This window comes from Somniosus microcephalus, chromosome 31 (genome assembly GCF_052327205.1).
Source record: "Somniosus microcephalus isolate GS21.2 chromosome 31, FLI_Smic_1.0, whole genome shotgun sequence".
In the NCBI taxonomy this organism is placed as follows: Eukaryota; Metazoa; Chordata; class Chondrichthyes; order Squaliformes; family Somniosidae; genus Somniosus; species Somniosus microcephalus.
Window position 1 is genome coordinate 7,769,014 of NC_141017.1, and position 11,939 is coordinate 7,780,952.

Sequence of the window (11,939 nt, forward strand, 5' to 3'; positions counted from 1 at the left end):
GCCTTAGTTGCTCCAATGGCCTCCTTACTGACAACTCAATTTGCCCCATACGTAAACACGAACGCCTATGGACTCTGCAACCCAATTCAATCCCACTCCCGCCCTTGCTAAGGGAATTGGATAAATACTTGAAGGTGGAAAATTTGCAGGGCTATGGGGGTAAGAGCAGGGAGCGGGACTAATTGGAGAGTTCTTTCAAAGAGCCGGCACAGGCACGATGGGCCCAATGGCCGCCGCCTGTGCTGTATCATTCTATGATTGATGGGTTCCCAGCTCGTCACGTCATTGTCGAGCTCCCCACCTTCAAGTCTTTCCATAACCTTGCTGTGCGACGTCCTCCAGCGTTACCTGGGATTTGAAGCGCCATCATTGCCTTTGAACTGGTCGTGGTTAGAACATTAACCAGCGCACACCCGGGTGAGGACACAGAAACTTAACTGGACCAGCCACATAAATACAAGAGCAGGTCAGAGGCTAGGTATTCTGCAGCGAGTGTCTCACCTCCTGACTCCCCAAAGCCTTTCCACCATCTACAAGGCACAAGTCAGGAGTGTGATGGAATACTCTCCACTTACCTGGATGAGTGCAGCTCCAACAACACTCAAGAAGCTCGACACCATCCAGGACAAAGCAGCCCGCTTGATTGGCACCCCATCCACCAGCTTAAACATTCACTCCCTCCACCACCGGCGTACCATGGCTGCAGTGTGTACCATCTATAAGATGCACTGCAGCAACTCGCCAAGGCTGCTTCGGCAGCACCTCCCAAACCCGCCACCTCTTCCACCTAGAAGGACAAGGGCAGCAGACGCATGGGAACATCACCACCTCCAAGTTCCCCTCCAAGTCACACACCTTCCTGACTTAGAAGTATATCGCCGATCATCATCGTCACTGGGTCAAAATCCTGGAACCCCCTCCCTAACAGCACTGTGGGAGTACCTTCACCACACGGACTGCAGCGGTTCAAGACGGCTCACCACCACCATCTCAAGGGCAACTAGGGATGGGCAATAAATGTTGGCCTTGCCAGCAACGCCCACATCCCATAAACGAATGGAAAAAAATATATACTGAACTGGAGGCAGTTTAGCAATAGTTATACAGCTGAACTCGTACCCCTACAAGGTCGTCGTCGTACGTGTCTTCACACTGTTCCCTTTGGGGAACTGTATGAAGTGGTGGAAGGATTTCTGGCCGCGATTAACGCTCCTTCTGTGACCGTAACCATCTTCGTACCAGCCATTAGGGTGGTTAGTCCTATGGCGGGAGGGTTTTACGGGCTCCCACAACCCATACGAGGGGGGGGGGGGGGGGCCACCCACACCCACAGACGCAAGTATCCCGCTGGATGTCAACCCAGAATTTAGAGCCGGAGCTCCGACTCCACTTGCCGGGACTGTCTGGAGCGGGGTTCGAAACCCTACGCCTTTTGGCCCAGCGGCGGGGATGCGACCGCTACGCCAAAGGCCCACTCCCCTACAAGGTAGAAACTTCCTTGCTGTGTTGCAGTTGAACGGTTGTGCACGCTGATAACACAGGAATAAGAGACGGTATTTGAATGATGTCTGATCATATCTCACATGAGGTAATGACAAGCTTCAGCTGGGAAATCGCTCGATCGACAGGATGCGATCTTTAATTCAATAAGAAATTTTGGACACCACCCAATATTTTGTCAGCAGGGTTTTAAGCAAGAGGAATCGAAAATAAAAATGTTCTGTTAAAAAAGTTTCCGAAAGGATTCAGATCGGAGTACGTCAAGATACATCAAATAATCTACATATTACAAATCTTAACTTTGCACACACACGGTCAACTTTTTCTGTTATTAATACAGTACCTGAGTCCACATTTATAATAGAAACTATGTAAATTTGTCAGGCTGTAATTACACACCCCCACCAGTAGAGGGTGTCATTAGAGCGTGACACGTTTACATAGGAAATTTCTATCCTAAATTTTTGTTTTAATTCATTCACAGGATGCGGATGCCCATCCCCAATTGCCCTCGAGAAGGTGGTGGTGAGCCACCTTCTTGAATACAACTGAGTGTCTTGCTAGGCCATTTCCGAGTCAACCACATTGCTGTGGGTCTGGAGTCACATGTAGGCCATGCCAGGTAAGGACGGCAGATTTCCTTCCCTAAAGAACATTAGTGAACCAGATGGTTTTTTACGACAATGTTTCATGGTGCTAACTTTTTAATTCCAGATTTATTTAATTAACTGAATTTAAATTCCCCAGCTACCATGGTGGGATTTGAACTCACGTGGGATCATTAGTCCAGGCCTCTGGATTATTAGCCCAGTAACATTACCACTACGCTGCCGTACGCAGAATGCATGCCTTTAAAATGGGGACTGAGCTATGTCTGCATGCCCTGCTCCAATTACCCCACACCTTCTAACCCCATTGATCTGTTGTGGACGACAATTTATGTGTGAAATATCTGCAGCTATTTTCCACATTACAGTATCTCAGCCATATTGATGTTATTTTAAACACATTAAGCTATGCCCTGTACTTCACACAGGTTAAACCAGATTGAGGTTCATTTCGAAAGTGATAGTACTGCAAAGCGGAGAAGTGATGTTAAACTTGTGTCGAACCTGGGTTAGACCACACTTGGAGCACTGTGAACAGCGCTGGTCTCCATATTATAAAAAGGATATAGAGGCACTGGAGAGGGTGCAAAAAGATTCAGACGGGTGATACCAGAACTGAGAGGATAGACTTATCAGGAAAGGCTGAACAGGCTGGGGCTCTTTTCTCCAGATGTGACATAATAGGTCTTTAAAATGATGAGAGGGTTTGATAGGGTAGACATAGAGAGAATGTTTCCACTTGTGGGGGAGACCAGAACTAAAGGCCATCAATGTAAGAGAGTCACTAATAAATCCAATGGGGAATTCAGCAGAAACTTCTCTACCCAGAGAGTGGTGAGAATGTGGAACTCGCTACCACAGGGAGGGGTTGAGGCGAACAGCAGAGATGCATTTAAGGAGAAGCGAGATAAACACATGAGGGAGAAAGGAATAGAATATGCTGATGGGGTGAGATGAAGAGGGGTGTGGAGCATAAACACCAGCACAGGCCAGTGGGGCCGAGTGGCCTGTTTCTGTGCTGAAGACTCAATGTAATTCTATGGAACCATGTCACTGTGTCGACGTTGCTACACTATTCCCGATCCCGGTGCCCACAACCAAACACTTTTGCTCCAGACCATAGTATTTTCTTCATGATTTTTCCCTGCATACCACAACTTCTTCTTAATACGCCAAAAATACATCAAGCCAGGATGAATTAAACAGTTGCGTGCAGTTAGGTAAACAATCACTGCAGTCAGCCCTGGGCGAGACCGACACACCTCATTACCTGACAGGCATCATTTCACCGACGGGTCCCATACACTGAACGTTACTCGTTTATTGACTCCTGGTTCCATCCCCACAGAGGATGCTCTGTTTGATGGACCCGGTCACACGTCCAAAGTTACTGCAACTGATAAATGAGCCTTCAGGTTGCCCCAGTCATGCAGCACCAGTTTTCCTTACAGCGTCCAGACACAAGCAGCTGCTCCAGGGACAGGCAGAAGTTAATCAGTGCCATCGTCAATTAGCATCACACACACCAGAGGAAAACTGCACGTCAACAACAACTTGCATTTATACGGCACCTTTAACGCGCTAAAACGACCCAGGGCGCTTCACAGGAGCGATTAGCAAACAAAACTTGACACCGAGCCACATGAGGAGATATTAGAACAGGTGACCCAAAAGCTCGGTCAAAGAGGGAGGTTTTAAGGAGTGTCTTAAAGGAGACAGAGGCAGAGAAGCAGATTGAGAGCTGCAGGACTGGTGGAGTTTACAGAGATAGGGAGGGGCGTGGCCATGGATGAGAAGTTTAAAATCGAGGCATTGCCAGAGCGGGAGCCAATGTATGTCAGTGAGCACAGGGGGTGGTGGGTGAATGGGACTTGGTGCGAGTTAGGACACGGGCAGCAGTTCAGCCCCATTGCTTCTTTGGTTGATACCTGTTATTACATCAGCTGACTGCTCACCTGTAGCACTAACATCGCACAACTCAAAATACTCTCTCCGGAGACAACCCATGTTTGGAAGAACAGGTTCTGGCATTGTACACCTCTCTGTACAGTCCAGCTGGCCATCACTGTCTTATTTAAAGTCTTGCACATGACACAACAACTTGCATTTATATAGCGCCTTCAACGTAGTAAAACGTCCCAAGGCGCTGCACAGGAGTATTTTAAGACAAAAAATTTGACACCGATCCACAGAAGGATAAATTAGGGCAGGTGACCAAAAGCTTGGTCAAAGAGGTAGTTTTTAAGGAGCGTCTTAAAGGAGGAAAGAGGTCGCAAGGCAGAGAGGTTTAGGCAGGGAATTCCAGAGCTTAGGGCCCAGGCAACAGGAGGCACGGCCACCAATGGTTGAGCGATTATAATCAGGGATGCTAAATAGGGCAGAATTAGAGGAGCGCAGATATCTCGGGGGGTTGTGGGGCTGGAGGAGATTACAGAGATAGGGAGGGGCGAGGCCACGGAGGGATTTGGAAACAAGGATGAGAATTTTGAAATCGAGGCGTTGCTTAACCGGGAGCCAATGTAGGTCAGCGAGCACAGGGGAGATGGGCGAACGGGACTTGGTGTGAGTTAGGACACGGGCAGCCAAGTTTTGGATGACCTCAAGTTTACGTAGGGTGGAATGTGGGAGGCCGGCCAGGAATGTGTTGGAATATCAAGTCTGGAGGTAACAAAGGCATGGATGAGGGTTTCAGCAGTGGATGAGCTGAGGCAAGGGCAGAGACGGGCGATGTTACAGAGGTGGAAATAGGCGGTCTTAGTTATGCTGCGGATATGTGGTCGGAAGCTCATTTCAGGGTCAAATATGACACCAAGGTTGCAAACAGTGTGGTTCAACCTCAGACAGATGTTAGGGAGAGGGATGGAGTCAGTGGCTAGGGGACGGAGTTTGTGGCGGGGACCGAAAACAATGGCTTCGGTCTTCCCAATATTTAATTGGAGAAAACACACACAAACCTCCCTTCCTGTGGTAACGATTTTTGGTCGGGCTGTTCGGTCAACATTTTCCCATTGTAACTTTGCTATGTAAACTGACACGGAACCGTCACGGGCTTTGGCCAAATGCTGCGATGCTCACAATAGGGTTGCCAATTCTGGCTGGGCGAATTCCTGGAGGTATCATCTCGCCTCCAACCGCCCCGTCCCCACGCTCCCGCCATTGGTCGCCCAACACGACCATTCTCACGGCCTACTAGAAAGCCAACAGACTCTTCATTATCTCAAGGGTTAGGTTATGAGGGGAGATTAAACAAATTAGGGTTGTATTCCCTAGAATTTAGACGGTTAAGGGTTGATCTGATCAAAGTTTTCAGGATATTAAGGGGAGCGGATAGGGTAGATAGAGAAACTATTTCCGCTGGCTGGGGATTCTAGGACTAGGGGGCATTGTCTAAAAATTAGAGCCAGACCTTTCAGGAGTGAAATTAGGAAACACTTCTACACACACAGGGTGGTAGAAGTTTGGAACTCTCTTCCGCAAACAATTGATGCGAGATCAATTGTTAATTTTAAATCGGAGATTGATAGATTTTTGTTAACTAAAGGTATTAAGGGATATGGGCCAAAGGCGGGTAAATGGAGTGAGGTCGCAGATCAGCCATGATCTCATTGAATGGCGGAACAGGTTCGAAGGGCTGAATGGCCTCCTCCTGATCCTATGTTCCTACCCGATTGACAGTCAAGAATCATCCAATTAAACAGCCCTCCCCGCCCCCCCCCATCTCCCAATATCTTTATAACTAATAATGAAAGTGTTGAAATAAAATGTTTTAAACATTTTTTTAATGCCCCGAATAGTTTTCCTCCCCGGGCGGTGCTGGCAGCAGCGTTCCCAGAGATTGATCTTTAATTACTGGAGACTCCCGGCCAATCCTGGCGGGTTGGCAAACCCCGGGTTGACAATCTGAATTCTCGAGCCGAATCTGCTCCCGCTCGAACGCTCGGTGCCGCAAGTCATTCCAGATTCCAGACTAATCCTGGATATTTTGCGAGCAGCAAACAGGATGGGGCCTTAAAGGGGGTGTCGTTAAGGACGCAAACCCACGACTTTTGGCACGGCAAATCAAAACACCTCTGCTGCTAAAATAAAATCACATGACGCCAATCATGCCACTCTTGTCCTTTCACTGATTTAAAAGTCTGCAGGCCCGTGCCTCGAACCGTAACCTTAACACATTCCTGAGCGCCTCGCCGTCACCAGCTTGTTCCATTTCATCCAAATGAATTATCAACAGTCCCCGCTTTAAATATGTAAACACAGCTCCGTCTGGAGCAGCAGTCGTTCCCCTCTCACTTCTTAATAGTTTCATTCGACTGAAAATATTTCTTGGGAATTGTTCTCCCCCTTCCTCCTCCTCCTCTCTCCCCCCGCCAACCCCAACCAGCGCCTGTTGGGAGAAATAAAGATGAACATAAATATACTCTGTTTGATCATCTGTCACACTCGAGAATAGCCAGCAAAAAGGCAGCTCAAACCCCTTTCGAAAGCGGTCCTGTACAATTCCCACCTCTTTACGGTGGCATAGTGGTTAGCACTGTTGCCTCACAGCGCCAGGGACCCGGGTTCAAATCCGGCCTCGGGTGACTGTCTGTGTGGAGTTTGCACATTCTCCCCGTGTTTGCGTGGGTTTACTCCGGGTGCTCCGGTTTCCTCCCACAGTCCAAAGATGTGCGGGTTAGGTTGATTGGCCATGATAAAAATTGGCCCTTAGTGTTAGGGGGGATTAAATACGTGGGGTTACGGGGATAGGGCTTGGGTGGGATGGCTGTCGGTGTAGGGACCGGGTGCTAGGGTTTGGATGATCAGCCATGATCTCGTTGAATGGCGGAGCAGGCTCGAAGGGCCGAATGGCCTACTCCTGCTCCTATCTTCTATGTTTCTTACTGTACAGCATGACATGACGGCAAGACAGAATTCCGGGGGGATTGAGGAACAGGAATGTTTTCAACTCGGACCCTTGGGGCTTTGAAATATTTGCATGTTAAAGTCTAGATGCAGATTTAAACATCAATAAAGCAGTCGTCAGTCTGACTATCCCCCACCTCACCCCCCTCCTCATTTCTTAGTCACAAAGGTAAACTGGTGACATTTCGAGCTTTGCAGAATTCCAGGGATGTAACGGGCACCCGGGATTGTCACTCAATATCACAGCTCCCCACAGAAATGCAGCCTCTCCCCACTGTGTTCACGTTTCCCCATTCAGATACAGCACCCCACCCCCCACCCCCCATTCGAATGCTGCAAATTAGTTTCCCCATTAACCTACAGCCACCCCAACCCCCATTCAGATACAGCGTTCCCCCAATAATCGAGGGGGAGTTCAGGCTCCCCCAGAGCCACTCGGCTCCAGACCTCCTTACAGCCTTGATCCAGACATGGACTCAAGCTGAATGCCAGCGGAGAGACGAGAGTAGCTACCCGCGACATCGAGGCATAATTCGACCAAGTGTGGCACCAAGGAGCCCTCGCAGAACGGAGGTCAGGGGAAAACCCTCCAGTGTCTGGAACACAATGGGAGGCGGCTGTTGGAGGTCAATTATCTCAGCCCCAGGACATCACAGCAGGAGTTCCTCAGGGCAGTATCCTCGGCCAAACCATCTTCAGCTACTTCATCAATGACCTTCCCTCCATCATAAGGTCAGAAGTACTGTTCACTGAGGATGCCACAGTATTTGGCTCCATTCACAGCTCCTCTGATAATGAAGCAGTCCATGCCCGCATGCAGCAAGATCTGGACAACATCCAAACTTGGGCTGGTGATTGGCAGGTAACATTCACTGCTGCCAAAATGTCAAGCAATGACCATCTCCAACGAGAGAAAGCCCAGCCACAGCTGCTTGACCTTCAACGGCACGACCCTCGCCATCTTAAGTGTCACTATTGACCAGAAACTGAACTGGACCCGGCGCATCAATACTATGGCTAAGAGGAGGTCAGAGGCTGGGTATTCTGTGGCAAGTGGCCCACCTCCTGACCCGTCAAAGCCTCTCCACCATCTACAAGGCTCAAGTCAGGAGTGTGATGGAATACCCACCACTCACCTGGATGGGTGCAGCTGCAACAACCCTCAAGAAGCTCGACACCATCCATGACAGAGCAGTTTGCTTGATTGGCACCCCTGCTACTGGACTCAGTTTCCACCTCCTCCCCCGGCGGCGCAGTGTGTATGATCTACAGGGTGCACTGCAGCAACGCACCAAGATTACTTTAACAGCACCGCCCTCCCCTGTGACCTCTACCACGGAGCAGGACAAGAGCAGCAATGTCCTGGGAACATCATCACATCCCTCCAAGTCACAAACCATCCTGACCTGGACATACTTCCCCATTCCATCACCGTCACTGGATTACTATCCTCGAATTCCCAACCCAACACCATTGGGGGAACTCCACCAGCACCAGAGGTCCACCACCTCATCACAACCACCTTCTTAAGGCAACAAATGCAGCCTTGCCTACACCCTGAACGCAAACTAAAACCTCGAGACAGAGTCGGGCACTTAGATACATGCTCTCCCCGTTCAGTTACAATCTTTCCAATCTATTCTTATTTAGTTTACATTAGTGACTCAGTCCCTCTCCACCCTCCTCCTCCTATCCTCAGGTTCCTCTCCACCCTCCTCCTCCTATCCTCAGGTCCCTCTCCACCCTCCTCCTCCTATCCTCAGGTTCCTCTCCACCTCCTATCCTCAGGTCCCTCTCCACCCTCCTCCTCCTATCCTCAGGTCCCTCTACATCCCCTCCTCCTCACGCCTGTACTCTCATCATCCTCCTTCTCTCTCCGCCTCATCCTCTCTCCCACCCCTCCTCCTCCCCTCATCCTCTCTCTCTCTCTCCCCCACACCTCCTCCTCCCCTCGTCCTCTCTCTCTCTCGCACCCCTCCTCCTCCCCACATCCTCTCTCTCCCTCTCCTCACCCCGTTCCCTCTCTTCTTTTCTTCACAACCCTCCTCTCGCCATAATCACCTCTCTCGCTCTCTCTCCGTCCCCCACTCTCCCAGTCTCTCTCTCCTCTCCTCCTCCCTCCCTCCCACTCACTCTCTTCCTCCCTCCCACCCACACTCTCTCTCCCTCCCGCTCTCTCCCTCCTTCCCTCCCTCCCGCTCTCTCCCTCCTTCCCTCCCGCTCTCCCTCTCCTTCCCGCTCTCTCCCTCCTTCCCTCCCGCTCCCTCCCTCCCTCTCTCCCGCTCTCTCCCTCCTTCCCTCCCTCCCGCTCTCTCCCTCCTTCCCTCCCTCTCTCTCCCTCTCCTTCCCTCCCGCTCTCTCCCTCCTTCCCTCCCGCTCTCTCCCTCCTTCCCTCCCGCTCTCTCCCTCCCTCCCGCTCTCTCCCTCCCGCTCTCTCCCTCCTTCCCTCCCTCCCGCTCTCTCCCTCCCTCCCGCTCTCTCCCTCCCTCCCTCCCGCTCTCTCCCTCCCTCCCTCCCGCTCTCTCCCTCCCTCTCCTTCCCGCTCTCTCCCTCCCTCTCCTTCCCGCTCCCTCCCTCCCTCTCTCCCGCTCCCTCTCTCCCACTCTCTCCCTCCTTCCCTCCCTCTCTCTCCCTCTCCTTCCCTCCCGCTCTCTCCCTCTCCTTCCCTCCCGCTCTCTCCCTCCCTCCCGCTCTCTCCCTCCCTCCCTCCCGCTCTCTCCCTCCCTCCCGCTCTCTCCCTCCTTCCCTCCCGCTCTCTCCCTCCTTCCCTCGCTCTCCCTCCTTCCCTCCCGCTCTCTCCCTCCCTCCTTCCCGCTCTCTCCCTCCTTCCCTCCCTCCCGCTCTCTCCCTCCTTCCCGCTCTCTCCCTCCTTCCCTCCCGCTCCTTCCCGCTCTCTCCCTCCTTCCCGCTCTCTCCCTCCCGCTCTCTCCCTCCTTCCCTCCCGCTCTCTCCCTCTCCCTCCTTCCCGCTCTCTCCCTCCCTCCCGCTCTCTCCCTCCCTCTCCTTCCCGCTCTCTCCCTCCCTCTCCTTCCCGCTCCCTCCCTCCCTCTCTCCCGCTCTCTCCCTCCTTCCCTCCCTCTCTCTCCCTCTCCTTCCCTCCCGCTCTCTCCCTCCCTCCCGCTCTCTCCCTCCTTCCCTCCCTCCCGCTCTCTCCCTCCTTCCCTCCCTCCCGCTCTCTCCCTCCTTCCCTCCCGCTCTCTCCCTCCTTCCCTCCCGCTCTCTCCCTCCTTCCCTCGCTCTCCCTCCTTCCCTCCCGCTCTCTCCCTCCCTCCTTCCCGCTCTCTCCCTCCTTTCCTCCCTCCCGCTCTCTCCCTCCTTCCCGCTCTCTCCCTCCTTCCCTCCCGCTCCTTCCCGCTCTCTCCCTCCTTCCCGCTCTCTCCCTCCCGCTCTCTCCCTCCTTCCCTCCCGCTCTCTCCCTCTCCCTCCTTCCCGCTCTCTCCCTCCTTCCCTCCCTCCCGCTCTCTCCCTCTCCCTCCTTCCCACTCTCTCCCTCCTTCCCGCTCTCTCCCTCCTTCCCGCTCTCTCCCTCTCCCTCCTTCCCACTCTCTCCCTCCTTCCTTCCCTCCCGCTCTCTCCCTCTCCCTCCTTCCCGCTCTCTCCCTCCTTCCCTCCCTCCCGCTCTCTCCCTCTCCCTCCTTCCCACTCTCTCCCTCCTTCCCTCCCTCCCTCCCGCTCTCTCCCTCCCTCTCTCTCCTTCCCTCCATCTCACTCTCTCCCTCTCCTTCCCTCCTGCTCTCTCCCTCTCCTTCCCTCCATCTCTCTCTCCCTCTCCTTCCCTCCCGCTCTCTCCCTCCCTCCATCGCACTCTCTCCTTCACTCCCCTCCCTTTCTCTCCCTCTCGCTCCCTCTCTTTATCTCTCCCTCACTCCTCTTTATCTCTCCCTCTCTCCTTCCCCTTATCACCCTCTCCCACTCCCTCCTTCTCTCTCTCTCTCTCTCTCCCTCCATCCATCCCTCTCTCTCTATCTCTCCCTTATCACTTCCTCCCTCTATCTCTCCCTCTCCTCACTCACTCTCCCTCCTTTTCTCCCTCCCACTCTCACTCCCTCTCTCTCTCCTCTCCCACTGTCGGTACCTTCACTCCGGCCGCCCTTCAGACTTTTCCTTCTTCTGGCTCGAAGTTTGGCGAAAGTTTTGCGGAGTAGCGGTTCTGCCATGGCGGGGTGTGCGGGGCTGGGGCGGGCTATGCCGGGCCGGGCTGCGGGGCACGGTGCGGGGTGCCGGGGTACCGGGCCGGGCTGCGGGGCACGGTGCGGGGTGCCGGGCTCCGCTCTGCCCTGCTCCAGGCCCCCTGCCCCGGAGCTCCGCTGCGATCCGCTCGCTCCCTCAGCGCCAGCACATTCCTGCCCTCCCCAGGGAGCGTCTCCCAACCGGCAATCCCGGCCGCCGCCAGCGCCCGCCGCTCAGCGCTCCCCACTCCAAGCTTTGGGCTTCGGGTCCTTCCCGGGATAGGGTTCTCCCTGCTTTACCCGCGGAATAATAGGAACATTGTAAATCAGGCGGATTAAGGAAAACTTTCGTTTCTCGCTGTCGCTCAGATTTGGCGACCGTCCCTGCCCACAGCCTTGGCCGCTGGGAAATGCAGTTTCTGCGCTGTGATCGCACTGGTCCCGAATCTGGGAATGGGAATCAGGGAATGGGAGACAGTCTGGGAATGGGAGACATAATCTGGGAATGGGAGACAGGGTCTGGAAATGGAAGACATTGTCTGGGAATGGGAGACAGGGCCTGGGAATGGGGATCAGGATCTGGGAATGGGAGACAGGGTCTGGGAATAGAAATCAGGATCTAGGAAAGGGAGACGGTCTGGGAATAGGAGACAGGGTCTGGGAATGGGAATCAGGATCTAGGAAAGGGAGACGGTCTGGGAATGGGAGACAGGGTCTGGGAATGGGAATCAGGATCTAGGAAAGGGAGACGGTCTGGGAA

General features: G+C 53.2%; 1 protein-coding gene and 1 long non-coding RNA gene across 2 annotated transcripts in view; both read right to left on the reverse strand.

Moving 5' to 3' along the window:
• LOC147097554 (rho GTPase-activating protein SYDE2-like) overlaps window positions 1-3,612 on the reverse strand; it is a 95,008-nt gene extending 91,396 nt beyond the window's left edge. The window contains exon 1 of the mRNA XM_085971403.1: window positions 3,558-3,612. Coding sequence (XP_085827529.1) covers window positions 3,558-3,612 — 55 coding nt within the window. The remainder of the gene's footprint in view (window positions 1-3,557) is intronic.
• Window positions 3,613-5,872: 2,260 nt separating this feature from the next.
• LOC147097556 (uncharacterized) lies at window positions 5,873-11,493 on the reverse strand. Its single transcript, XR_015074307.1, has 2 exons — window positions 11,086-11,493; window positions 5,873-6,492 (listed from the first exon to the last, which is right to left on the reverse strand). It is a non-coding gene; the product is annotated as an uncharacterized LOC147097556 (long non-coding RNA).
• Window positions 11,494-11,939: the final 446 nt, after the last annotated feature.